Raw genomic sequence first — 27,769 nt, forward strand, 5'->3', positions numbered from 1 at the left:
GTTTCTTCAAATTCACCAACAAACTCAACTAGCACTGCATTGCGCCATCTCTTTCTGTTTCGCTTGCTGGCTCTACGCCCCTCTCTGTCTTCCCAACGCCCACTGTGCGGCGCAACTGGTTTAACGTTCTGATTGGACTTTTATGGCTGCCGCTGCAGCGGCCGTGGGCCGCCACTGATTGGAATTGGAAAACAGTGGAGCGTGTTGTGGATGTTGGGGCAGCAGTGGGTGGCATGTGAGGTGCACAGTAGTCCCAGGCGGCGGAATTTGTGGAACAACGGATGAGTGCCTTGGAATAAGAAAGCGATTGATTTGCGAAAGTGAAACAAGCGGTGACTCTTTTATTTTTGGTTAGCTTTTATTTGGGTGCAGTACAAACTATGACAAATTTTGCCTAATAAATGGAGCTTACATTTTGGCCCGCTCGATGAGCCTAGACTACGAGTTGCGGATCAACTGGATTGTTTTCGTTAAGGACATGGACAGAACACAACTCTGGACAGACTCCGGATATGCGATCGGATCTCGTATACAATTTGGGTTCAGCTGTTCGGAAATCTCATTGGAATTCGCGTTAAATATGTGTGTGCATAGAATTAGGTGATATTGCTTATATAAATAACTCTGCTGCCTTGCAAACATAAGGAATTTTCTCTGGATCACAATAAAATCAAATGTATATGTATATAAGTATATAACGTATTAAGGTAATTACGCAAAACCAATAAGCGATGCGCGCGTTTTGGAGCCAGCAAGCACAGGGGCACTGGGAAGGACTAGATAACAAGAGCAGCTCGGTCTGCTAACTAAAACTAAGCGCGGGGACTAACAGCATTCAAGTACACAATATCATCGGCCGCAGCAGTCCTCAGTTCAGCTCAGCTCATCTCGGCTCAGCGCGTCTCCTTGGTGTCCAGCTCCACCAATGGCGGCACTGGCTCCGACTCCGCACTCTGGCTTCTGCTCCTACTTGTGCTCGGACTGGCGTTGCTCCTTGGACTTGGACTGGGACTGGTGTGGGGGCTTGCGTCTGCACTGATCGTCTTTGGCTGATTTTGTTCCTGCTTACGGGGCGACGAAGGTGCCGGGGTCAGAGGAGCCGGAAGTGTTGGCGTGACGGACGGGGAGAGTGCTGGTGGAGTGGGTGGGACAACGGCCACTGCCTTTTCCTTGGTCGGCACCAGTTTGGGCGACTGCGTCTGTGGCGGCCAGTGGTTGGACTTTAAAACGCTTTGGCTGCTGCTGGAGGAAGTGGAGGGACTTTCGGCGTGGACTGAACCCAATGAGGATCCCGAGGTAGAGGCCATATTGTCATCGTCAGCCTTGACCGTCTTTTCCGATCCGCGCTCCTTCTCCTTCTTCTCGCGCTCCTTCTCCATGTCGGCAATCTTCTTTAAGTAGCTCTTGTCCTGGGTGGGGCATTCAAGGTGGACGCAGTGGAAGATCTGAGAGCAGGAACAATTAGCTAATCTCTTTTGTTTTGTGACTGCTGCACTGCTACGTACCTCATTCGCTGTGTTGCGCGTGCCCACAATGCGGATGAAGACCACGGGACGCGGGGCGAAGTGAAAGTTCTGCCAGGAGCGGGCCTTGTCGTTGCGCCGGTCCACGACCATCTGCCAGTCCTTGCGGTTCGTCGAAGTTTCGATGTAGAAGCTGTAGGTGCGGTCATCGCAGTCCCACAGCAACAGCCTCATGGAGCCCACATAGTAGGGTTGGCCCAAACGGACGACAATCTCGCCGCTGCCCAATTGGTGGCACGTATAGCCCGAGTCCCAGTCGTAGCGCACATAGTCGCCGTTGATCAGCGCGTTGCGGGTGCGACTCACGCCGTCCGTCACAATGGCGCTCATCTCGACGGTGGCCACGTTCGCCTTGGGCGCCACGAAATGGTCGATTAACCGCGGCACCGTGGCCGTGTGCATGGCTTCCAGACCCACCACATGGAATACCTATTTATGGAAAGTTAAAAGCTTAGGAATAGGAAGATGCGAATACAACACTGCTGTCTTACCCGGTTGACTGTGTTCTGTGTGCCCACCAGGCGGATGAATCTGACGGGACGCGCTTTGAAGTACAAATACTGCCAGGAGCGGCAGTGGTAGTCGCTGTAGTCGACCACGCGCTCCCAATGCTGCTGGTCGCCGGACACCTCAACGAAGTAGGAGTATGCCCTGCTGTCGCTGTCCCAGAGCAGCATGCGGATGTGATTGATCATGCAGAGCGTGCCCAGTTCGACCACAATGCCCGCATCGTTGCTGTCCGTGATGCAGTGGCGCGTATACCCGTGCTCCATGTCGTAGGTGGTCACATCTCCATCCAGCAGCGCTGTGCGACACTCTCCCTGGATGCAGCGCGACAGAAACTTCGCCGTGGCCACGTTCTCTTCCGGCCAGAGTGCCGCCCTATAGGGCAGCCCCTTCGAGGTGCTGCGCTCGTCGATGGCGTCGAGAATCTTGTCGGGATCCAGGATGCCCGAGGGACGCACCACCTGCAGCAGATGCTCGAGGTTCATCAGCGGCAAGCGCACATAACTGACCACCGACTTGATGTCCACGTTGGTATTGTAGCGGCTCCACTTCCACACGGCCAAAAAGATCTGCACCTCGGGTGCGAAGAAGCAGTCACGTCGCAGCACCTCCTCCAGCGATTCCTGCAAGCATTACATACACTTAGCGCCACCTTTATCCATTTCTTTGCAACCTACCTTGGAGAGCGTCTTGAAGGAGTCGTGTTGCAGCAGGTCGGCGGCATTGCGATCCATGAACATTAGACACACTTGGGTGAGCTCCTCCAGATTGTAGAGTCGCGCCGCATCCAGAATCATGCACACATTGTTTAAGGCCAGATACTGCCGCAAGTAATTGGAGATGGCCATCTCCAGATCCTGGAATCCATACTGATTGGCCATGCCCAGCACATCGATGACGGCATCCTCGTCCAGGGTGGACAGCAGCAGTGTGCCCGAGTAGATGTATCGCAGCAGCACCTTGAACGGATCCAGCGGCACCTCCAGCGGTATTTGGCGCTGTGTGGTCTCCGCCATGCCGCCGTACAGCAGCGCCCGGAAGTACTCGCTGCGGGCAGCGAGTATGACGCGGTGGGCGGGCAGGCGCTGCTCCTCGACGACGAACTCCACGTCCGCGTACCGCTCGTTCATGCAGAGGCGCGCCATGTCCGCCGAGAAGCGATCGCCCAGATCGATCACGTCGGTGAACTCCTGCTCCTGGACGCCGTTGTTCTTGCCGCCGCCGGATGCGCCGCTTTGCTTGCCGCTGGACAGGCTGCCGCATCCCTGCATCTTGTGGTGTCCCTGGCTGCTCATCTTTCTCTTGTGTCTGTTTGTTTGTTTTCACACCGTGCGATGTGAATATGTGTGTGTGTGTGCCTGCGTGGGTGCGAGTGTGTGCGGCCGCAGGGAACAGTTAACAATTGACGTTTCGTCCAGGCTGCTGCGTCAATCCATCGATGACAGTGGGTGTTATCGATAATATCGATGGCTTAATCGATATTCTGCTGCGGCGAAAAACTGTTATATGTGCAATGTGACCATAGCCCAATATGCAATTTAGCACGTACAACAACCACAATGAAGGGTGACGTGTAGCGAGTACACGAACCATAATGCATATCGCGATAGTACTTAGCGAGTATACGAACCATAATGTACACCGCGTTAGTGTTTAGCGAGTACACCAACCATTATGGTCGCGTTTTGGATTGCTGGCCTGTCAGTCGTGCCACCGCAGTTAGCGAGTGCAGTCACCACTGTGCTGGTGCTTATCGATAAAAGCAGCAAGTCATCGATTTTAGGCCGCAGCCATCTACCATCTGCTGCGCACGGTCACTCTACGCAAGTATTTCAGACCGTTTGGACGAGAAAACACAGAGAAGAGAAAAACACAAGCACAGCGACGCATCGATACTCGCCACTGTGAAACAGCAAAACGAAGTGAAGACTAGCCAACCAATAGAAGCTGCGTTTCTTAGCCAATTACCTGTTCACTACAATCATGAAGTTCCAGTACAAGGAGGAGCACGCCTTCGAGAAGCGTCGCGCCGAGGGCGACAAGATCCGACGCAAATATCCAGACCGTGTGCCCGTAAGTACTCGAATATATGCAAGTGCATATATATATATATATATATATATATGTATATATATATATATGGGTATGTGTGTATATGAGTGCGTGTGTGCATGTGTATGTGCGAGCTTCTGTGTATGCGTTTGTTTTGCGTCGTTTTTTTCTCGCTTGTTTTTTTTTGTGCTAGCACCGAAGAAAATCAATACTGCGCATATTGGGTATTTCGATTGTTATTACAATATTATTCCATTGGCACATCAGGTGGCTGTTGAAATTCGTGCGATGGGGATTGCATAAAGTGCATTTTAACTTGGGTGGGGGGTAAAAACATAGGCGAAAAGCTCTCAAATGAAATTCAAATGAAAATTCTCCCCCCTGCATACACATACACACGCATACATGTAGAGGAAAAAACAAAAGGAAAAAAAGAAGGAGAGAACAAAGCAGCCGTTTCACTTGCTCAGCTGTTGAGGTGTTGTTGTTTTCAGTGCTAGATAGATTTCATCTGCTCCCTCTTCCCCTCTCCCACCCTCTGGCTACACAGCGAGAAAAGCGCATTTATTTTTACTCACCATTTATTCACTTAGCTACACAACTAGTTTTGACCATTCCCGTTTTTTTTTTTTTTTACTGTGTGCACCAACCAGTTGTTTTCGATTTTCATTTTTGTTTTCGTTTGTTTGTTGGCCAAAACGAGCGAGTACTGCGCATAAAAAAAGTCACTCACTAATACACATTAGCGCTACTTGTTTTGTTTTTCGCAAATACATTTCATGCGACTGGAATTAGTCATAGACGGGCTGAGCACAAAACGAAAAATACAAAAAAAAACAGAAAAGCAGTAAGGTGGAAAAGAACAAAAACAACGGGCACTTCATCTTTGTTGTTTTTGTGATATTTCACCACGTTATCAGCGAAAACTCCTTTCACAAAAACCAAAACAAAACAAAGCGACTAACTGCTGAAGGTGCCCCAATCGCAGCGAAAAGTGCAGTTCTTGTTTTCAATTTTGATTTGCACTACATATTTATATAAACAAATATATATGCATATATATACATATGTACACATATGTATGTGTGCGAGCTATATGCATTCGCAAATATTATTGCCAGTGTTATTTTTGTGTGTTTTTGGCAAGTGCAGCAGTGCCAAAGCACAAATCACATAACAGCTGAGCGAGGGGCAAGGCCACCTGGTCGGTCGGAGCACCAGCATATCCATGTACATATATCCGAATTCTATACAATATAGTACGTTCGTACTAACACCACATCTCAATCTTGTGCCTTGAGTTCGGCCAATGACGCCAACGATTTTCGACAGAATGTTGGTAGAGGAGAGGTCGCATTCGCGATAAGCAGTTTTTGCCCATTTCGTATTCATTATGTTGGAAGCGGCTTCCTGTTTCAAAAATCGGTCAAACCAGTTTGTCTATCATTTGGCAAAGGCTAACTTATAAGCCCCTGGCTAGAATGGATCTTCTAGGCCAGCTGGCAATAATTCTAGACTCAATGAAATGCAGTTGATTCGCTAGGAAACTCACTTTAATCAGCAACTTGGTCGTCTTGGTGATCAATTTGGCTAAAATGTTGTCAAGTATGTATGTGTTATGCAAAACAAACAAAAAAAAGGGAAAATTCTTAATTAAAGTTAATTTGAAAATAACAGATGAATAATCATTCAAATAAAATAACACGAAAAACACGTGTGTGTAATTACACAGAGGCTTACGAAATTACTCGCTGCAATTATGAAATTACTCATCGTGCCTAAATATATCATAATAAGGGTGTTTTTTGCCAATATCAGGTTTTGTTGTCTATAAACAAATTAGTTTTCAATAAACAGTGAGCTTGTGTTTTCAGTATATTCATATTCCAAGGTAGCACGTATTCGAGCACACTTTCAATAATGCAAATGCCATTTGTAGCCAAGTATGTGAGCATTATTCGGCACGTAATCAGGTGCGAAATGTGCGCACATAAACATGCACAAGTAGCCCAACATCCACTCACCTCCTGTATTTCTTCCTTTATTCAAACCAAAAGGTCATCGTCGAGAAGGCTCCCAAGGCGCGCATTGGTGATTTGGACAAGAAGAAGTACCTGGTGCCTTCCGACCTGACCGTCGGTCAGTTCTACTTCCTCATTCGCAAGCGCATCCACCTGCGTCCCGAAGATGCCCTCTTCTTCTTTGTGAACAACGTCATTCCACCAACATCGGCTACCATGGGCTCCCTGTACCAGGTAATTACCACGATGCACTTCCGTTGCCTTGCAACCGAATCCCATATTCTCGATGTATTATAGGAACACCACGAGGAGGACTATTTCCTGTACATTGCCTACTCCGATGAGAATGTTTACGGCATGACCAGGGTCAACTAACTTTGCTCCCGTCGGTTTGCATCGGAATGGAGCCCCCTATACAGAAAACTATATATAAATAAAATATATTTTGTGTTTAGCATGCAAGCTTAAAATATGGACGGCGAGTTAGCTAAACGAATTGAGGAAAACCGCAGGAAATGCCACATGAAAATAACTTGAAAATGATCTGCAACACAGGGCAACAAAAAAAAACAACAAAAACCCAAAAACTACAAAAAGAATTGTTATGTGAACATTATTTTATATATATATATTTTCTAAAAGCGTTAGTATTTTAATTAAACTCTGCTTTGTCCTACACTTTAACCAACCAAGTTTTCCCCGAAAACTTATCTATTCACAACCCTTCTGGGCCAAAAAATTTCCAATGCTGTACTGATTCGTGCGATTGCTTTGTACTTTACTTTGTTCGCTTATATTTCAATGATTTCACTTTTTTTTTTTCACGATACAAGAAAATTTTGTGCATATTTAGTGTGTATGGTTACGAATAGGACTCTCTCGGTTAAGTGTATGGTAATTAATCTATTATTAAATAAACAAAAAACACAAAAATACACATGCAAATGGTGTTTATTTGGATTGTTCATTACGATTAAATGATTCAGCGATAAGTGATGGAAAAGAGTTATTTTATGCTTTTTCTTTTGTTCAACGAACAATAAGTCCTTATCTATTAAAAATCAAATAAGCTCTAACAATGAGTAAGTAGATGCTTTCTTTATCATTTGGTATTAGTAACAAAAGGTGTGATAAAGGCGTAGAAGGTTTAAGGTGATACTTAAATACCTTTGGCAAAGCAGACGTTTTTTTGCAAACTAATAAGAAATCATTTTGTTTATCGCAACAAAGACGCTTTGTTCCATTCAAAACTAGCGCCCACAAGCTTTAATTATGGGCAGCACTGCCACCGAAACACGGCTGGTCGCACTATCAAGTGCTGCAAAGCTATATCTCAAGTCCGCCATAAGAAGTGGACGTGCTAGAAAGGGATAGCTCCACACTGCAACAGCAAGCAATCCTGTTAAAATGCGCTATTTTTGTTGGTATTTAGTATTTCTGACGTATTTGGCGCAAGGCGGTGCACGTTTGAATTTCGTGGATTTTTTAGCCCATTTCACCATCTGGCAACACTGTTTGTTGGCCTCGCAGTTTTTCACCGAAAAGGTTTTTATAAAAACACCGTGCCAAACTGTCACTGAAGCAGGTAAACTAAAGTCCACCTATACGGATTGGCCGCTAATAGGCCGGATTAAACGACAAACGCACACGTTACCAAACAGCTCGGAAAGGTGCAGAAATAAAACATCAGATGAAAATCTATTAGCTGTTGCGAATTGTTTGTTTTTGCTGTGCTATTGGTGTTTTTGTTGTTGTGCATCTGATTCGGTGTTGTTGTTGTTGCTGCTGTAACTCGTGACGACGGAAATTAGTAACAAAGTGAAAATTGAGAGTTCAAAAAAGAAGAGAACCCCAAAATAAGTGTTGTGTGGGTGCGATTGATTTTTGTGCTTTGTCGTCTGGTTTGTTGTTGTTGTCGTTATCCTCAGGGGGTGGTTGCAATGGAAAACCAACCCACCAGCCCCCGGGTTTTTGAACTCCGGCTAAAGGAAAACAGCTGCAACGATTGCCACACTCGAATTTAATTGCTTAAGTGAGAAAAGCGAAAAAAAGTGAATTTAACGCTTATTAAATTATGGCAAAACACGCTGACTAGACCAAAAAAAAAAAGAAAAAAAATGCTATAATAACAAAAGCGCAAGAAAGTGAAACAACAATAACAACAACGACAGCGACAGCAGTCGTGTTATTGTCCACTCAGCTTGTTTTTGTTGTTCGCCTTGTGGCCCTGTTTTTCGCTTCTGTTTTGCGCTTCTGATTCTGAAGTAGTCTGCTTCTTGTGCCGCCTCCCTTCCTCTCCCTCTGACCAACGTCTCTCTTTTTTACGCGCATGTGGATTCATTTTATTGGTGCTCAAGTATCGCATGATAATCTCACGCTACGTTCCTCGTAATTGTTGTTGTAATAGCTGTGTTGTTCTGTCAGCAGAGTGCCCTTCTTGTTTTTGTTGTTGCTGTGCTTTTCCGCCTTACACGCACACACACACACACACGCATACAGGCACACTTGCCGAAAAATTGAAGCCATCCTCGCAGCAAATCAAATTCAATTGAGGAAACTATCAACTAACCCGCATAAAAATGTGAGGAAAAACAAATATTAATAGAAACAAGCCGAAGATTTTATACACTAGCTGTACAAGAATGTAAAGAACGTTTTCAAAACTAGGCAGTGACTTAAGTAAAAATATACAGCATATATAGATTTTATGCTTTCTTTTAAAAGTTTCTCATTTAGTTCTGCGAAAGTAATAAAGTGTCAAAATAATCTGCCATCTTATGCAGGGTTTACTATCAGTTGGGGACAGTAAATCCCCTTATCAGAGCCAGTGAACCTCAGCGAATCTATGCGATCTCAGCGTGCTGTTCTCCAAATGGATAGTACCCGTGTTGTAGCAAGGCAGACGAAACAAAACCGAAACTGGATCGTAGAACAGCTCGTACACTTTGCACCTTCGGTCGATTCAATTATCAGTTTATCAGGTGTCCGCAGACGGGAATTTGAAATTTCTGTTCCTTTTCCATTACAATTCGCGTGCACCGCCTTGTGTTCCACATTAATTAATTGGTTCCTGATTTCCGTGACTTACATTGCTCTTATTTTGTTATTTCATTGCAAACACCGTACAAAACACAGCCGCTTGCAAGCCAACCGCTTAAATGTCACAGCATTCGAAAAAGGACTCCACCAGCAGCAGCACTAGCGGTAGCCATGCGGCCCAGAGCAATCGCCACAGCGGCAGCGGCGGAAACAGCAACAGCAATAGCAACATCACCAGCACCAGCGGTAGCAGCAACAACAAGAGCCACAAGCGGCAGGCGGCCAACGGCAGCCTGAAGGCGCCACACCAGTCAAACACCACCACCACCCACTCCCACAGCCAAAAAACCCCCTCGAAATCGCCCGGCAGCAAAGTCAAGCAGAGCAGCAGCAGCAGCAGCAGCGGCAACAACAGTAGCAGCGGCAGCAGCAGAAGCCTCAGCGGGAGCAGCATGCAGGAGACCGGCTCCTCCGCCACATCCTTGCTGGCCGCTGGCGGCAAGGCGAAGAAGAACCAAAAAGACAAACAACGCGAGCGGGAGCGCTCGGAACGCAGCCAGCTGGTCCTCTGGCGTCGTCCCCTGCAGACCACCAAGTACTGCGGCCTCGAGCTGTTCACCCTGCTGCGCACGTGGAGCACCAGGTGGGAAGATCGGAAGTAGTCCCATATTGAAAACAATCCTAACCAATTCTTTCTTGACAGATTACTGCAACAGCGTCTCCTGCTGGCCGTTCTGATAGTATTAGGCATCGTATTTAGCGTAATTTACCAGATAGACGGCCCCCATCAGTTGGCCATCGAGTTTGTGCGCCGAAACACCTGGTTCTTTGTCTACTGGCTGGGACTGGGCGTTCTCTCCTCGGTGGGCTTGGGCACCGGACTGCACACGTTCCTGCTCTACCTGGGGCCGCACATAGCCAGTGTCACGCTGGCCGCCTACGAGTGCAATTCGCTGCGATTCCCACAGCCACCGTATCCCGATGAGTGAGTATATCCATGTTCCAGGTTATCCACTCATGCCTCGTTAACTAACTCGCTGTTCTCTGCTTACTCCTACAGTATTATCTGTCCCGAGGAGCCGTACGACAAGAAGGTGCCGAATATCTGGTCCATCATGTCCAAAGTGCGCATGGAGGCCTTCCTCTGGGGAGCGGGCACAGCGCTGGGCGAACTGCCGCCATACTTTATGGCCAAGGCGGCGAGGCTATCCGGCTACGATCCGGAGGATGCCGAGGAGCTGGCCGAGTTCGAGGCCCTCAACGCGAAGCGCCACCAAAAGAACCTCAGTCTGATGGACAAGGGCAAGCTGTTCATGGAGCGCGTGGTGGAGCGCGTCGGATTCTTTGGCATCCTGGCCTGTGCAAGCGTGAGTAGTCTGCCAATCAGCATTCAACTTTACTTTAATTTATATTTCATTTCGTTTTCCTTTGAAATATTCGTTTCGTATCCGACTGTCTTACTAACAATGTGTCCATACCCCGCAGATTCCCAATCCCCTGTTCGACCTGGCAGGCATCACCTGCGGCCACTTCCTGGTGCCATTCTGGACGTTCTTCGGTGCCACGCTGATTGGCAAGGCGGTGATCAAGATGCACATCCAGAAGATCTTCGTGATCATCGCCTTCAACGAGACGCTGATCGAGCGGGCCGTCGATCTGTTGGCCTCGCTGCCAGTGCTTGGCCACAAGTTGCAGGAGCCGTTCAAGTCCTTCCTGAACAACCAGAAGCAGCGTCTGCATCGCCAGCAGCGAGGAGCGGCTGGTGCGGCATCCGGAGCTGGAGATTCGGGCAATTTGTTGTCGCGAATCTTCGAGACATTCGTGATCGGCATGGTGTGCTACTTCGTGGTGTCCATTGTGAACTCATTGGCTCAGAGCTACCACAAGAGGCTCCACAAAAAGCCGGTGAGCGCAGCAACTGCGACCACGCCCACTCGTCAGTCGGCGGGGGCGAGCAAGAAGGCGGGCAAGCAGAAAGCTTTACGGGACTAGAAAATCGGTAGCGATGTCTTCTGTTGATCTTTTCCCCCAACTCCTCCGTTTTCGTTTAAATTATTTTGTATATTGCGGCTTTCGCTCTTAGTCAAATTATATATTGCATGTGAGTGTGACCGCGAGAAGAAAGGAGACGGCGTGAAAGCCTGAGGAATTTACCTTGTAGACTAGATTAGGAAAAAAAATGAATATGTATCGCGAGTAGCAGCATCCACAACAATAGCCAGAGCTTAAATTATATATTATATTTTAGCAATGTACAACAAACAATACCTTAGAAATTTTCCGTGTGAGTATCGTTTTAATAATGTAACGAAAGTGAGGGAGACGCAACTAGTCGCGACTAATAAAAAGCAAATTGTGCAAAAGACAAACAAGCCAGAGCAAGCAAAGAACGCTAAAAAATAAAAATAATAAAAAGAAATATGTAGGCAGAAGCGAAAAACATTTAAAAAAGATTGAAAATGTGCTGAAAAATAAATGAATATGGATATACAAATTGAAACCTGATGAACGCCTTCATTGGAATGCTATTGGTTGGCAGAGTAGGCAAATTATTACTTCAAACGTGTAAGTCTGGCTAATAGCTGTTGATAATCACCCAAAGTAATCATTGTTATCCAGCTGAAGTGAAGCTCCCAAGACTAAAACAAGGATGTGCTGAGCAAGCAAAGATAAAATCACAGATAATATCAATTAACTTCAGTGGGAGTAGGGCCAAAAAAAGTGGATAATCCACACTAAGTGCTGGAGAAAAGGGACGTCGAGGTGCGCTGGCCTACAGCTCGAAATCAAGCTGGCACTCATTAAGCCAAATAGCTGCTAGCCAATGGCTACGGTTCTATGGCTTGCCCCATCCCCAGTATCCGGCTCCAAGGACAATTGCCGCTGCTGGCATGTCAGGCTGGGTGGGATGATGGTGCGGACGCGCTTTGAATGCCTAATCCTGTCAACAGTTACTGCTAAAAAAACAACAACAACTGGCAACAACTGGAAGGCAAACAGCGATGACAACTTTCCAGAGGCAACGAAAAAAATAAAACGGCGAAAGCCCGTCACACAGTGTCAACACTACACAACACAACACTCTTGTTTGGATGGACAATTTTTGGATGGCAGTGAGGCTGGACGAAAAGGACGAGACGTGCGAAATGTCAGCAGTCGTCCAGGACTTTGCACGTACGTTAAATATTTTCATTTAGCTGTCAGCATTCATTTAAAATGGACACGCAGTGAGAGAAAGGGGTGATGCTCCCGCCCAAACTGTGAACAACCAGCAACTAATGCTGCATGAATTCCACTTGGCTGCGTATGTGGGCGTGGCACCACTCGGCCGCATGCATGCAAAGCACACACACATACACGCAGACGGGCAGACAGACCCCCACACACACACGCACGCACAAAGCGGCCGCAGGACATGTACGTGAGTGGCACGGCAATGGCCTGTCGCCTTTGACATTAGTTGATACACCTCTCCGAGGCGAGGCGATGCGAGGTGATGCGAGGCGAGCAGCATGCCTCCGTTTTGGGTCGTAAAACTTTCACCTTTCTCCCGCCTTCGCACCACTTCAGCGTCGCATTCACGAGCTGGCATTTCCACGCAGGCCGGACCCTGAGCCACGGTTCAAACAGAGTCTGTGAAGAATTTCATGCTCCAGTGGGAATGGCATTTTTGTAAGCTAAAACTCGGCGTTGTGCTGAATCCTTGGCTGCGTGGAATTTAGCACGCTTTGTCGCCGAATTCGCATTGAAGAGATGCCGTTATCTTTTTTTTTTTGATGCTCCTTCTGCAAAACGCCCCACTGGGAAGTATGCAATACAATTATGTTGCGAAAAAGTGGGAGAGCGAGATAAAGCTATGCCTAATCCTTAGAGAACGAACGAAAGGCAGATAGACCAAGCCTTTCTACAGTGCTGAGCACATGGCTATTTTCACGCCAAAAAGGAAAACTGCTATAGACAATTAAAAGTGGAAGTGTAAGAAAAATATTTTTAAATTAGAATGTTGGCTATATTGTAAACTCCCAATTTTAAATACTTTTGAATTAAAAGCAAAACTTATAAGTAAGGTGTTGATTATGTGATTTTTAAAAATACAAGTATTAGAACTTTCACAATTTCTAGCTATTTCTGTATATTTTCACAAAAATGTCAAAATAATGTTCGCACCATTTGTGCGTTGTGAAAGGCGTGGGGCCGCGAGCTGTGCTTTCGGCCTGTGCGCGTGCAAATATGACAAAGCTCCAAATCCCGCACAACGCTTCCTCGTTCCTGCGCCTCGCCGCTCGGCACTTTGGCATCTTCCTGCGCGTGGCCATATGGCCGTTGACCAACTCCACAGTGCAACAGGCGAGGGGGGCTGTTGGCAAGGCGATAGTTACCAGAGATGGCCTCCCCATTAATAATGTTGAAAATAAGAAATTATAGTACTAATCTAAGAGAAAAACACATATGCCTCCATTTACGCCTTAATGGATTGAATAGCTTTAAATTTTGGTCTTAAAGTTGTAGAGATTTATTGATATTATTTGAAATCAGGTTGCTTAGTAAAATGTTTTTAATGTTCTGTAAACATGCATGTAAAAATGCAGATAGTTCGACTTCAATTTATGTACATATGTGTACCCAATAAGTAGGCAACGAAAGCTGGCGATTAGAAAGGGCTGTCACTAGCACTTCCCGTTACTCGAAAGTGCCATCCCTACCGGCTGCGATAACGGTAAAGGCCAGCCTGTTTGGCCGTTCGCCTTTGAAACGCTTTGCGTCAGTCGCACACCAGCTGCTCACGCACTCGGACGTGTTTTCGCATCCGTTTTCGCAGCCGATTCGCAACGCTCCGCAGCTCGGTGCCGCCAACAACAGTTGGGCCTCCAAAGCGAGCAACACAAACAAGTGGCCAGCGGACTGGAGTTTCGGCGGGCCGGAGCCTCGATATACGAATATAATGTGACAAGAGGACAAGATGGACTTCCAGAATCGCAACAATACGGCCAACAAGTTTGTCTGCCCCAGCGACAGGCAACTGGCCCTGCGTGCCAAGTAAGTACGGTGCATTTTCGCGTTTGCATTCGCGTGCAGTGGGTACGGCGCGTTATCCTCGAAGGTGGCATTGAAATGCAACAATTGGCCGAGTGCGTCACAACAGCTGCAGCGATAAGCGTTTTTATTCTTTCCTTTTTTTTGTTTTTTTTTGAGCCTTTGTGGCTGTGTGTTATTGCATCAAAAACAACCAGTGACAAACATGACAAAAGCTTTAGTCATAATTTAATTAACTCTGACTGTGTGTGCGTGTGTGTGGTTGCGGCTGATTAGCCGAAAGCCTAATCAAATCAAATACATGTGCGCACTCACACAGCGAAAGTCGCCGAGATATAGACGTGTCTCTGTGTGTGTGTGTGCGTGTGCGTGTGTAATACGTAGAGTGTCCCTGAGCTGTCAAGTAGTTTCAAGGAAAGCCGCATGTGACCATGTGTGCTTTTTGCGGGAACTCTAATCATAATTGTTGCATGCTGACAGACTAATTAAATTTTAATAACGCTCAATTTTTTACGACTTTCGCAGCCAGTTTTATGGGCCCTCGCTGCGCCTCTCATTTATTTATTGCACTTCAGAAAAAAGAACGCAATCACCAAATAAAAAGCAACAAAAATGGCGCGGACCATTTACATGATTCGATGAAACACCCAAAAATCCACCAGTTCCAGAACCAACGACCATATCCCCAACATATGCTCGTGTAGCATACTGTTTGGGGCCAACCAACTCGACTCAAATCAATCCCAGCTGACTGTAAATGCGACTTGGGCGCATTAAAAATACAAAAAGCCGCACACAGACACGCACAGCGGGTGTTTTTTTTTTTTTATTTTTTTAGTGGATGGGTGGGTCTTAAGTGCGGTGTGGTGGGGTGGGGTGGGGAGTTGAAGGCTGGCAGGTTTGAAGTGTGCAATTTACACTTCCGCTCGCCCGCTACATTGTAAGCGTTCTCGCTCTCGCACACAGCCAGACTCATTGGGGTGGACCTTAGTTGAACGCTTCTTTATTAACTAAAAGGTAACTCCATGGCCACTTTGGGGGTACTATGTTTTTTGTTCAAGTTAATTTAAAGCACAAATGTTTCGAATATCATTACTTATTTTGATATATTTTAAATTAATTTCAATACTGAATGAAGAGCATAGGCCAAACACAAATATGTTCAAGTAATTAACAGGAGCCACACTGCGTATGAGTAATTTATGAAGCGCAAATCATTTGAAGTGGTGCATTTAAAAGGCAAATATATCATATCAATATGAGTAGGCAATGGATGCGATAAAAAACGTTTGCAGTCTCACTACAGCCACAAAAATAATTAATGCGCAAGTACAACACTGCGTATGAGTGATATGCATATTGCATATCATTTTTTTCTGGGTTTCATGGCCTTTAGGAGTCACGTTTCACCCGATTACTACTCAACGTGGAACCAGGGCCACCCTAACGCACAGCAGCATAGAAACAAAGAGCTTTTGACTTGGCCAGTCAGTTAGTGGGGTTACAGTGAGTTCAGGGTGGACCTGAATTGCGTTCGAAGGGCGAACCGCGAGGCAGTGAGCTGCTGCTCGTGGCATTGGCTCCGTACTTGAAATTCAAATTACAGCTCAAGGGAGCTGCCACACACATACACACACACACTCACAACCACGAAGAGAGAGATGGAGCAGAAGAAGTCGAGAATTAACGGCAAACTCAAATCGCGGCCAAATGCCAGACGCTACTCCATGCTTAACTATGCAAATGAGACGATCTTTGCCAGGCCACCAAATCTGATGACAAGCACTTTGACTCTTATTAAATTCATTCGAAGCCGCAAAGTAACACTGGCGGCATTTATCTGGAAATCATCCTTAGGCAGGGGGTGCTTAGAATAGCAGGGCAGCTAAGAGACTCGCATCTTGAAATACATACGGCATGCATGAGGCCAGGACACCAGAAGTGGCAAAGCGAATTCGAAGAAAAAGTTTTCCTTTTACTCAGAAACATAATAATGTTACAGAGCGCATGGAAAGCGCTTTTTTGCCCCCATTTCAAAGGGAAATTGAGCTGCACGTTATATTTTGTTCGTGTTCTTTCCTCTTTTGCCTGTGACTTCAATTTCAACTTTGAACACATTTGTGAATTGATGGTAAATTGAGGCTTCTTTTCGTTAGGAGCAGACCTTCATATTTGTTCTTGTGCGAAAACTTTTCAATTAAACATATTGCATGGCGTTTTGAGCTGTTCGGATATTCGTTGAAAACGTGAAAGTACAAACACTGGCAGTCCTGTGTATTGGTATTCCAATGTAAATTACATCCTATGCAAACGCCAGACTTAACGTATTTCACGGCGAATCCTTGTTTATCCTTTGAGAGATTACATTTCACGTAAGCTGAACAATTGACTTTGTCATGCAGTCATGTGTGAGTAAAGTTCTTTGCCATCCTCGTTTTTTCCCTGCAGCTTAGTTCATGGTCGAATCTCGGATGAGAGCGAGTTTGAGCAGAGCACTAAACAACCTGATTGCTGGAACAATAAACTTCGCCCTGGCCATCCATCCATTTGGGCGCCTCAACTCAACTCGCAGGACAGGACACCATCCCTGTTGCTGTCCGGCGGACATGGGTTAATGTCACTCAAGTGGCTCGATCGGGCGAAACTTTGAGTGCGTGGAGTGCGGCTCCTTGTTTATTTGCTTACTCGGAGAGAAGCTCGTGCCGCAGAGGCAAATGTTGATAGAGCACTAACCGAATTTGTAATTTAATTATTATGTTAAGGAACCTACAAGGGCATTTAAGCCAACGCCCCGCCCATACGGCCCGAAAAAAGAACCCGACCCACCCACAAACGGGGGTAGTAAACGCACATGGCCCCACAATCAGATATATGTGTGTTCATATATGCTTTACGTACACGAGAAGTCAATAAACCCGGCGTGAAGGCAACCACACCGCACCCACACCGTCAAGAAGCTGAAACGAAGCTGAATCATAACATGCCGAAGCGAAACAATCAGGAACTATGCAAATGAGCCAGCTCTGTGGATTCGTTTTGCCAGTTACTATAGCAATTATGTTTTCAATTAGGTCCGAAAGCGTACGCCATACGTACCAAGTCACTTGGAAAGGTGTGAAAAGTATGCAACACTCACATATTCATTGAGAAATAGGCTTGTTTGGACTATTTGTTGAATATCTTATTATTTCCGTATTCAACTTGTTTGTTTAGCACATTTTTCATTTGGCGTTCCATTTAGGCAAACCTCCATTCGGCATCCACAGACTCATCCGCTTTATGAGTAATGGGTGAAATTAACCGAGCACTCGGGACTTAACAGCACGAACGAGTTAATTAACTTTGAACCTGAAATTTTTGGCCGAGTGGCTGGGCAACATGGAAACCGCATTAGGCGACCCACAACTAACGATGCTCATTAGGATTAGGTGCCCACTCGTTCCCAGACCACGCATTTTCGGAATTTTCATAGAAGCAGTCGCTTAAATAATTGCACATCTTCCCGCACAACACCACAGAAAACCACATGCATCACGGTCAAATGGAACATTTATTTTTGCCTTAAAATTATAAATAATTAAAGATAGGTCATTATGTTTGGTGCTTCTTAAACTTAGTTGAATAGTATGTTATCGTATGATAAAGGGTTTAATTTCTACCATTTAACTAAATATACAGACCTTGAGACTTTGTGTTTAAAATGTATTGTGTCACACTTTTGGACTTACTATTTAATGTGTCCATTTATTTCTCGTGCAGATTGAAAGCTGGCTGGAGCAGTTCCAAGACCAGTGAGCCGCTGCGCCCCGAGGAGCAGGAGGCCATCATCTCGGTGATCCGGCGCAACGAGGAGATCGAGGTGGCCGAGCGGCAGCGGGTTGGCCGCCTGGTGGAGCGGGTCGAGAAGATCAAGCAGCATGCCGTGGAGCGGGGACCCAACTGCTGTCGCCTGTGCGGCGACGCCTTCGGCATCCTGCGACCGCAGCGCATCCTGTGCGAGGACTGCCGCCAGTCGGTGTGCGCCAAGTGCAGCGTGGACATCAACATCCGCTACCACACCAGCGAGCGCTCACGCGAGATCTGGCTGTGCCGCATCTGCTCCGAGACGCGCGAGATGTGGAAGAAGTCCGGCGCGTGGTTCTTCAAGGGTCTGCCCAAGTACGACATGCCGCGCAGCGCCAGTGCCACGCCCATTCCCACCCCGGCGCCCGGATCCATGGCAGGTGGGTGGCTCCAGATTCTGGGAGGGGGTTTTCTCTGCGAATGGCAGCGAAAGATAAGGGGCACTGTCAGTGGGACGTGCTGGGAATTCAAACCCTTTGCACCCATTCCTTCCTCAAAGTTAGTCTGGAATCTAACCGAAACCTTCAGCTATGTAGGGATAATAACATTAGTTTACCACACAGAATCAGGCAAATGCTTCAGACATTAAATGCCGCATAGATACTACACTTGAGCTGCATCTCTTGGTTTCATTTTTATTCCACTGTGTTTTTAGTAAATTGAAGGAAATATTTTTTTAACCACTTACTTTTTATGTTGCTCGGAGTCAAGGTGAAATATTTAATTGGATACATACGGGGAGGAGCTTTCAAGGCCAGTTGAAGTATATATGCAAAAGTTTTTATTACCCATTTTATATTTTAATCCCTCGAACGGCGCCAAAGCCCAAAAGGAATTTTATGAAGACCCAACATTTCCGAATGAAACTTTAAGCCGGAAACTTTACAATATGAAATTAACAAAGGCGGTGCAGCGTAAATTATTTTACTTTTGAACACATTTGTATGAAACAAAAACACAAAGGTTCTTGAATGCCAAACAAGTGAAATATTGAATTATGAACACCCACGGTACCCACAAATGGCTTTAAAAAACAGCTAAACAATTGTTTTCGAATTTCGTTTCAGGAACATCATGAAACGTTTCCATTTCCATAGTCCAATTCCCAATAAATCGTTATAGACGCTTCTTTATGGTAACCATAATCAGAGCTTCAGCCGGATGGGTTAATATAAAAAGCCAATAAGTGTAGTTCGTTCAGAGTCATTAAGCAATTTAAACTCCAAATCGGTTCGCCAAAAATGACAATGAAATTAATCAAGACACAAGAATTCTTCTCGTGTTCCTTTGATGTTTCTCCAATTCCAGCTCAAATTCATCAGTCGTCGATAAATATAATCTGTTATTTAAAGCAACACCACTAATTACCTTCGACTTATCAACGACTATCGCTATTATCATCGCTCGCCCATCGCAATAATCGGTCTTCTATCTAGTCTATCGCTTATCGAAAAGATCGCAGTCTGTGAATCGGAATCTGATAGCCACAGTCTTTCAGGCGGTTTACCTAATGTTTGATGATCAGTTTTAGGTGCATTTCGATTGTTATCGATACCGATACAGCGCAGTCATAATCGGCTATCAAATCACCGTACGACTATCGCTATTATTGCACGAAACAGATTATCGGAATTGCACCTCGGCCTATTGTTAAGGTATTGCTTCATTCAAATCCAAAATTCAAAACGAGTTAGAGCACTTTTGTTATCGAGAAAATCGACACGCTATCGATTGACGTCAATCGCTAATCGCTCATTTTGTATCTGTTATCGCAGGCGACACGCGGGCCGTTCAAAGCTGTCATGCGACGCCAACACGACCGGCGCGGGTGAAGAAGCTAACGATCCGGGTGAACGACAGCAGCTCCAGCAGCAGTGGCCATTCGGAGCCGGAGGACGAGGTGGACACCGGCGTAGGAGTAGGCGTCAGCGGCGGCGGTGGGGGCATGGCCAAGGGCATAACCTCCGCCCGTTTGCAGCGGGAGGATAGCTTCCGGCTGAGGGCCTACGGCTCCATACGCAGCTTCATCGACGGCAGCGAACGGAAGCTGTCTAACTCCTTCTTCTTTAGCCGCCAGCAAAGTCAACGGCCGTCGGAGTGCCCGGAATACGACAGCGTCAGCATGTCGAAGCTGAGGCGGGAGAGCAGCTTCCTGCGGCGCGGCTCCGTCAGCTCGTCCTGGTCGATCAGCGACAGTTCCGGCTCCGGATCCAACAACTCCGGCAACTCACAATCGCAGTCGCACTACCAGCAGCACCAGCAACAGCTCCAGCAGCACTGCCGGGACCCCCTGCTCGGCTGGCTGGAGATTGCCATCAGCTATCGGGAGGCCTTCCACAGCCTCGACTGCACCATGGTGCGGGCCAGGGATCTGCCCGCCATGGATGCGGCCGGATTGACGGACCCGTACTGCAAGCTCAACATCATCACGCCGGAGGCGCACACCAAGTACACGCGATGGCAGCGCACAAAGACGGTGCACAAGACCCGCAATCCGGAGTTCAACGAAACGCTGCAGTTCGTCGGCGTGGAGCCCGAGGAGCTGGGTAACTCGCTGATTTACGTGGCTCTCTTCGACGACGACAAGTACGGCCACGACTTTCTCGGTGCGGCCAAGGTCTGCCTTTCCACGGTGAGTTTCCCTGCACTGCAGAAAAAATATCACTATATCTCTAAAAAATAACTACTATTTTATGCTCACTTTTAGACCTCTGAATGAGTTTTAAGCACTTTCTATTTTAGTTATAATCCATAAGCCTAATCCGCATATAAACTGAAAGCACAGTGCTAGCACGTACTAGTTTCTTTCCGTGTACAACTCGACATCCGTTAGGAAGCGTAATTGCTTATAAGGCCTTCCGGCGAATTCTGCTAACCAAGTGAATTTATGCACAAACGTTTTGGCACAAAGGAAGTCGGTTAATTTCGTAAAGCTAAGTAGATTCTACAGTTGGGTACTTCTCGTTGGCTTTCAACTTTTTTTGGCTAAAACAACTACTAATTGGATTCCAAAACATTTGAACTAGCAACTGCCGACGAAAGTCTTTAATGGACAAAGGCCGGAAAGTTTCTAAACAATTTTTGTAATATTTTTTGAAGTAAATATCAACAACTGATTCCTTTCCAGGTGCACAGCACTTCGCAGTACCGGATATCGGTGCCACTCGGCGTGGAGGACCAGTACAGCAACGCGGCGGAAATGGCCCAGAACTGGCCCAATGGCAAGATGCTCCTCTCGCTCTGCTACAACACCAAACGCAGGGCGCTGGTGGTGAACGTGAAGCAGTGCATCAACCTGATGGCCATGGATAACAACGGCAGCTCCGATCCCTTCGTCAAGATGTGAGTTCTGGGTTATATAGGTCACCAGGCAATTCCTCACATCTACAGCGATTACCTCTTCCAATAGCCAACTCAAACCGGATGCGCACAAGAACAAGAAGCACAAGACCAGCGTCAAGTGGCGCACGCTCAATCCCATCTACAACGAGGAGTTCTACTTCGAGGCGAGTCCCCACGACCTCAACAAGGAGATGCTCATCCTGACCGTCTGGGACAAGGATCTCGGCAAGAGCAACGACTTCCTGGGCAGCCTGCAACTGGGCGCCCAAAGCAAGGGCGAACGCCTCCAGCAGTGGCTCGACTGCATCCGATTGCCCGATCACTTCCACGAGAAATGGCATTGCCTCGCCCCCGACAATCCCGCCCACTGAGTAGCCCCATCGGATCCCAATTGGATCCGACCCAGTCCATGCGATTCGAACTTATCTGTACCGATATGGATGTTTTCCTATAGGACACATTTTTGCGAACTGATTTCTCAGCCAAGTTATGAAAATACGAACAACATCTTTTGCGTCAAGTAGTTCAAGAATAACTCAATGCTAGCTTTTTTCTTTCCATAACTTTTTTAGCCTCAAATTTACTTAATTGAATGTTGAATACCTTAGTATTTTAAAGATATTAACTGCATGCTTTGCTAGAACGAATCACCACTAATTGGAACTCAAGGTTCAGCGTGAAAAGGACGATTTGTGTGGGACTGAGCAGAGAAATCAGGTCGTGAAAATGAGGCTTTAGCTCCAAATATATACACATATACATATACATATATACTAACATATACATACATATATTTTTGATAAGCCTGAATGGGTGTGAGTAAGCAAGAACAAGCTAAAGAGCGCGAGAAATATTGTGTGTGGTGTGTTTGAGTGACTGCTTTCGAAAAATCTCGTACGTAACCCCAATTTTCTATGTCTATACTTTGGCTCTTATCGGCATTTTTGTATACTGTATATAGCTTGTTTAAGTGTCCTTACCAAGGGTTAACCAACATCAAAATCTTTTCGATTCATTGCTAAATTCAATCTTTAATCAAACGTATACTTACATATGTACTTCAATATATCGAAATATATGCATATATATTCTAAAAAGTGAACTTCATCTGATTTGTTTTAATAAAATCTCCTTGCACTGTATCCTCTCCTAGCCACAAAAGGCATACTAAATCGGCCAACAGCCAGAATCCCAGTGTCTACAATCGATAACAACAACGTAAAACATATTGCATTACTAGGTGCGCTGATAAGGGCTAAAACCCTTTCACAGAGTGTAGATAAGGTTGACCTACGAGGTAATAATTGAAAATCGCTTGGGAATACTTTTCAGTTACTTTCAGTTCACATTTAATAAGTTTGGCAGAGTTTTTAAACTTGAAGCAAGCTTCGTTATAATAGTAAACATCCAACACTATACAAATAGAGATTAACATCTATGTACATATAGCGTGCCAAATAAGTAAGCGGCCAACCAACGCGTTGCACTTGATGTAGATAAAGATATATATAGCATATACATATATGAAGATTACATAGATTCTATACAGATTGAATAACCTGCAAACACTTATAATTAAGATTCTGTCTACCAGACAGATGGATAGGGTATACACATGTATTTGGGGGATTCGAGGTAACCTGCAAGGCCACCAAAAATGGGAATCTATATTGGAATCGTAAGCTTTAACGTCGGCGATTCCTACGAGACTTAACCTAACACTGGTAAAACTCCAGGGGAAAAGGACGCGCTATTCGAGCGATTCTCTTTCACTTTCACTTGCGATCGAATAGGCGGGTGTAGTCGAGCAGATGGCCTGCTCCAGATCGGTGGCGATGCTGTTGCTGCTGATGGTGTTGCTGCTGCTGTTGGACAGGGGCAGCCACTCCTCCACTGCCCATTTCCGTCGCAGCCATCGTCGTATGTTAGAAGAGGCGCTTCTCGTAGCTGAAGAGGCCGTGGACATTGCCTTCTAGCTGAGCGGAATGGGTGCGCTTCATGAAGCGCAGTTGGCCGTTGTAGATCATATCCCTGGGGAGAATGACAAGCAGATTAAGATTAGCTTAGTGTTCCTTGGAAATATGACTATATTAGCCCACCTCAATTTGTTAATGGAGTTGGCACCGATGTCCTGACAACTGTGCTGCAGTCCGCACTCCAAATAGGGCATGTAGCGCAGCACACTGCCCTTGTCCACGATGCTGCCACTGACGCCCTGTGCCACCTTCATTTTGTCCATCTCGTTGTGGTAGTAGCGCGACATGGCAGCGCCTTTGGCATCACCGCGCTCCATGGCCTCCAGGGAGCCCATGCCGCGGTATTTCTTTAGGCGCACTCCGTCGGAAAAGAAGTACTCGCCCGGTGCCTCCGATGTGCCTGCCAGCAGGGAGCCCATCATTACAGCGCTGGCTCCCAAGGCAATCGCCTTCACAATGTGTCCAATGGACTGGATGCCTCCGTCCGCGATCACCGGCACTCCGAATTGGCGAGCGTACGTGGACACCTGGTGGACAGCCGTGGCCTGAGGACATCCGCAGGCCATCACCTCCTGGGTGATGCAGATGGAACCGGAGCCCATGCCGACACGCAGTCCATCGACGCCTGCTTCAATTAGGTTTTTGGCCTGGGCACGTGTTACCACTGTTAAATAAATATAAAAAAATTGTTGATCATTTAAAAGCAAAAGTTAAGCTGGGCAATTAACTAAAAATCGGTTTGAAAACTTGCACCCTATGTTTATTTGAACCCAATTGCCATCTCGTGATATTAAAGATAACAATATGGTTGCCCCCAAATCATTATTGCCATAATAATAAGTACTTCGTCGCGACGTAATTGGCCATAGATAGTCATTAATAAATGTATAAAAAGAAAATTATATGACTGTATCGAATACCTGGACATATCAAAATGTTGTAGATAAGGACATATAATGAAAGCATTGAACTAAAAACATTTCAAATTCACACAGGCAAGCGTATAAACTGTCCTTATTTCTGGAATACCCTTTCGTGTAGAGCTCTGATACTCACCATTGCCACCTATGACCTGTAGCTCGGGATAGGTCTCCTTAATATACTTGATCATCTCCACCTGGTAGACGGAGTTGCCCTGCGATGAATCGAGGATGATGACGTCCACGCCATTGGCCACCAGCAGAGCCAGACGCGCCTTGTCCTCTGACCTCGTTCCGATGGCAGCGCCGACGAGGAGCTGTTTATTGGAGTCCTTGGAAGCATTCGGGTAGGAGCGGGCCTTCTTCAGATCCGTGCGGGCAATCATGGCCACCAGTTCGCCGGCCTGATTTATAATCGGCAGTTTGCCCTTTTTGCTCTTCTCGAGAATAGCGTTAGCTGTGGGCAGATTGATGCCATTGGGAGCGGTGACCAGTTCCGTGGTCATGATGTCGGCCAGCAGGACCTCCGGCTGGTTCTCGCGGAAGTCGATGTCTCGGGACGTGACCATGCCCAGCAGCTTGCCGCCCAGTTTGCCGTTCTCGGTGACCGGATAGCCAGTGAATCCGTTCTTTCGTCGCGCCTCCAACACATCACCCACCGTATTCGTGGGCGACATCACCGAGGGGTCGCGCATGAAGCCGTGCTTGTACTTCTTAACCTTGTGCACCTCCAACGCCTGGTATTCCGGCGTGCAGTTGTGATGGATGATGCCAATGCCACCACACAGCTGCGCGCGGGATTCGAATGGATTTGGATGGTGTGTGAGCAGTGGACAGAAACATTGGCGGTTAGAGAGGCGCATAAGAGTGTTGAGTTACAACCACAGGCTAGCACAGCTCAGGCGAACCCGCCAGCGGTTCTGGGCCGTATATATGGGTACATATATCTATGGATTCATTAAAATCCGATACTTACCGCCATGGCGATGGCCATCTCTGATTCGGTTACCGTGTCCATGGGGGAACTAACCAACGGCGCCCGCAGTGTCAGCGACTTGGTCAGCGGCGAACTGAGATCGACCTCCTCGGCGGTGAAGTCTATGTAGCCGGGTAATATGAGAAAGTCGCTGTTGTGGGATTGCCGGGAATTTCGGATGGGGTCAATGACATGAGATTTGGATAACGATTTTGGCATAGGCTTGATCACTACTCACTTGTAGGTGAGTCCCTCACCGTTCTGGAACAGTTCCTTACAACTCAGACCATCCTGTAGCTCGGCATCGTAACCGGCGGCATTCTTCGTCTGGGATGCCGGCGCCGATGACGACGACGTCGATTCCACAAAGCCGTTCACCTTTGGCTTACCCTCCATTTTCGGCGTGCGTTCAACCCAAACAAACAGTCAACAAACAACGGGGAGCTGACAAAAACAAGCCGTATAAGAGATAAACACCGCCGGTTCTGGGATGATCTCCTCTTGCAGATGCCTTTATCTGGATACAGATTCCTCTCGAGCTTTTGATACGCAATTAGCAGGAGGGCACATTCGCAAATGCGGCAAAGAAGAAGATGCACAGCACACGGCGCAGAAAGACAATTGGGATCAAGAAGAATAGGTTAATTGATGGCTCGGAGTGGGAATCGGCCCATCGAAATGGGAATTGACTGGTATGCCAGCGAGCACATGGTTGGGCCATCTTACCAGTCCACTGGAGTCCAAGAGCCGCGTGCGCTGGGCGAATCGAGTTCGTGAAGTGGTGTGGCCGCGGTGCGGTCGCTTAAATATACTCGCGGGGGCACCGGAATACCCCCTACATATTACCACGAATTGCGTTCGCGCTTTGGGCTTTCAGGGCAGCCACACTAAAGCGCTTTTCATAGCGATTATCAAATTTATGAACGAAACTTTGCAATAATCCGTTTCTATTCACGTGAATATTTTATCGAGTTTTATGTGCTTATATATTTCCAGCAGGCGTGATTATAAGCCATTTCCTCCTACATAATCTATAAAATCTGGCAGACATGTAGCTTCCATGCGCTTAATGCTCGATACCATCGCTTACAATGTCAGCTATCGATAGTAACGCGTGACTGGTAGCTGTTTCATAGCAGGCTTCGTGCACCGCTCACCAAAATGTTCGATAAATATGGCATCAGTATGGCTGCATTTCGAAGCCGTAATACACCAAATACCGGTACCATACCTACGGTATTATTTAGGGATTTTCCCATCGCCGCAGCACGACTGAAATAGACGGGCCTTTAGATGCTCTTTGGCGGTTGGCGCCGCTTGACTTGCCAGACTCTCCAGGCCGAGTGTGTGTGTGTGTAGTGGTTGTGCTAGCAGAGCTGTTGCAGAAACTAACTGGAAAAGCGCAAGACAAACGTGTGGGGCGAGCAGCAACTAAATTGAACTGAAGTGAACAGAAATAAAAAAAAAGTTACAAATACGGAAAAGCAAGCAAAAAACCGGGACTCCGCAATACGGGTTTTTTTCGTCTACACTTCGTCTTGCACATACATGCGTACCTGGGCAGAGATTCAGATTTATCGCCTCCTCCACCCACTACTTCATCATCGCCATCATCATCGCTGTTGTTGTTGCTGTCGTTCCGCCTTCGCTCTCACGTAATCCGCCCCCGCACCACCTCGCCCGCCGGCCAACCGGCCCACAAACTGACTGATAGACCGATAATCGATTAGCGGCCTCTCTTCCTCTTCAACATCTTCGGCATTCGTGTGTGCGTTGCTTTGCGTTACGTTACGGTTACCGTTACGTCGCCCGCGCGTGTTGCTCGCTTGTGTTGGTGTGTGAGCAAGGTGTGGTGTGTATAGAAAATCGATTGGCAATTTGAACCGAAGAGCGCTATCGTCGCCGCAGTCGCCGCGTGTGTGCCGTTACGCGATTTTCAACAGCAGCCGCGCAGTAATATTGCTTTTATTTTTTTGCCTGTGAAGTCCTCCTGAGTGCGAAAGAGAGAGCGAGAGTGAGCTCTCTAAAACCTCTATAAAAAATAAAAAGTTAAGGAAAACAAAAAAAACACCGGACATGGATAAGTCAGCGGCCACGAACTCGGCCACTGCCGATGGCCAAAACGAGGCAGCAGCAGCAGCCGCCGCCGCAGCAGCAGCAGCAGCTGCTGGGTGTGGCAGCAACAAAAGCAGCAGCAGCAACAACAACTCTGGAAACAGCAACAATGCACTGCAGCGTTTGGCAACAACAACAAGTGCCGTTGTGCCATCCCCGATGACGATCAACCTGAACATCAGCACCACCACCGGCGGCAATTTCGGCGTCAGCGTCGAGCCGCACATCAGCGTCGAGAGTCTGAAGAAGATCATCGCCAAGAAGCTGAAGGTGGCCAAGGATCGCATCTGTCTGCTGCACCGGGAGAAGTGAGTACCTCTTTATTTTGTTACCAAAGTCTAAGCTAAATTTATAAGAACTTTTGTCTGAACTGTGATTTCTAGGGACTGAAATGAATAGCATTTTATAGGGCTAGTATCGC

The 27,769-nt window shown here is 46.8% G+C and overlaps 6 protein-coding genes across 15 annotated transcripts in view; 4 read left to right on the forward strand and 2 right to left on the reverse strand.

The window, feature by feature from the left end:
* Positions 1-337: 337 nt before the first annotated feature.
* On the reverse strand, positions 338-3,508 carry LOC6551397 (BTB/POZ domain-containing protein 9). The gene is made up of 4 exons (XM_001977173.3): positions 2,708-3,508; positions 2,015-2,653; positions 1,506-1,952; positions 338-1,445 (listed from the first exon to the last, which is right to left on the reverse strand). Exons 1-4 carry the CDS (start codon positions 3,323-3,325, stop codon positions 894-896), a joined length of 2,256 nt encoding a protein of 751 aa, XP_001977209.1. The 5' UTR covers positions 3,326-3,508; the 3' UTR covers positions 338-893.
* A 222-nt stretch (positions 3,509-3,730) lies between these two features.
* Positions 3,731-7,040, forward strand: LOC6551398 (gamma-aminobutyric acid receptor-associated protein). Its single transcript, XM_001977174.3, has 3 exons — positions 3,731-4,103; positions 6,140-6,337; positions 6,401-7,040. Exons 1-3 carry the CDS (start codon positions 4,014-4,016, stop codon positions 6,476-6,478), a joined length of 366 nt encoding a protein of 121 aa, XP_001977210.1. The 5' UTR covers positions 3,731-4,013; the 3' UTR covers positions 6,479-7,040.
* A 519-nt stretch (positions 7,041-7,559) lies between these two features.
* LOC6551399 (vacuole membrane protein 1) lies at positions 7,560-11,559 on the forward strand. Of its 9 annotated transcripts, none has more exons than XM_015155557.2 (5): positions 7,560-7,688; positions 9,239-9,785; positions 9,846-10,127; positions 10,203-10,509; positions 10,628-11,559. In XM_015155557.2, the coding sequence occupies exons 2-5, from the start codon at positions 9,262-9,264 to the stop codon at positions 11,132-11,134; spliced, it is 1,620 nt and encodes a 539-aa protein (XP_015011043.1). In that variant the 5' UTR covers positions 7,560-7,688; positions 9,239-9,261; the 3' UTR covers positions 11,135-11,559. The 9 variants fall into 9 exon arrangements, with proteins under 9 accessions (XP_015011043.1, XP_015011042.1, XP_026838786.1 ...); XM_015155556.2 differs by having other exon boundaries at positions 7,688-7,773; XM_026982985.1 differs by lacking the exon at positions 7,560-7,688 and adding an exon at positions 7,838-7,974.
* Positions 11,560-13,912: 2,353 nt separating this feature from the next.
* LOC6551400 (rabphilin-3A) lies at positions 13,913-22,459 on the forward strand. 2 transcript variants are annotated; one of them, XM_001977176.3, is made up of 5 exons: positions 13,913-14,179; positions 17,936-18,399; positions 19,795-20,651; positions 21,147-21,361; positions 21,429-22,459. In XM_001977176.3, the coding sequence occupies exons 1-5, from the start codon at positions 14,103-14,105 to the stop codon at positions 21,730-21,732; spliced, it is 1,917 nt and encodes a 638-aa protein (XP_001977212.1). In that variant the 5' UTR covers positions 13,913-14,102; the 3' UTR covers positions 21,733-22,459. The 2 variants fall into 2 exon arrangements, with proteins under 2 accessions (XP_001977212.1, XP_026838832.1); XM_026983031.1 differs by lacking the exons at positions 13,913-14,179; positions 17,936-18,399 and adding an exon at positions 19,286-19,674.
* A 224-nt stretch (positions 22,460-22,683) lies between these two features.
* Positions 22,684-26,124, reverse strand: LOC6551727 (inosine-5'-monophosphate dehydrogenase). Its single transcript, XM_026983032.1, has 6 exons — positions 25,960-26,124; positions 25,472-25,772; positions 25,234-25,384; positions 24,394-25,045; positions 23,461-24,001; positions 22,684-23,392 (listed from the first exon to the last, which is right to left on the reverse strand). The coding sequence occupies exons 2-6, from the start codon at positions 25,627-25,629 to the stop codon at positions 23,287-23,289; spliced, it is 1,608 nt and encodes a 535-aa protein (XP_026838833.1). The 5' UTR covers positions 25,630-25,772; positions 25,960-26,124; the 3' UTR covers positions 22,684-23,286.
* Positions 26,125-26,387: 263 nt separating this feature from the next.
* Positions 26,388-27,769, forward strand: part of LOC6551728 (midnolin homolog) — a 32,507-nt gene continuing 31,125 nt past the window's right edge. Inside the window, exon 1 of the mRNA XM_001977178.3 lies at positions 26,388-27,656. Coding sequence (XP_001977214.1) covers positions 27,310-27,656 — 347 coding nt within the window. The 5' untranslated portion in view covers positions 26,388-27,309. The remainder of the gene's footprint in view (positions 27,657-27,769) is intronic.

Source organism: Drosophila erecta, unplaced genomic scaffold (genome assembly GCF_003286155.1).
Source record: "Drosophila erecta strain 14021-0224.00,06,07 unplaced genomic scaffold, DereRS2 tig00000279-arrow-arrow-pilon, whole genome shotgun sequence".
Taxonomy (NCBI): Eukaryota; Metazoa; Arthropoda; class Insecta; order Diptera; family Drosophilidae; genus Drosophila; species Drosophila erecta.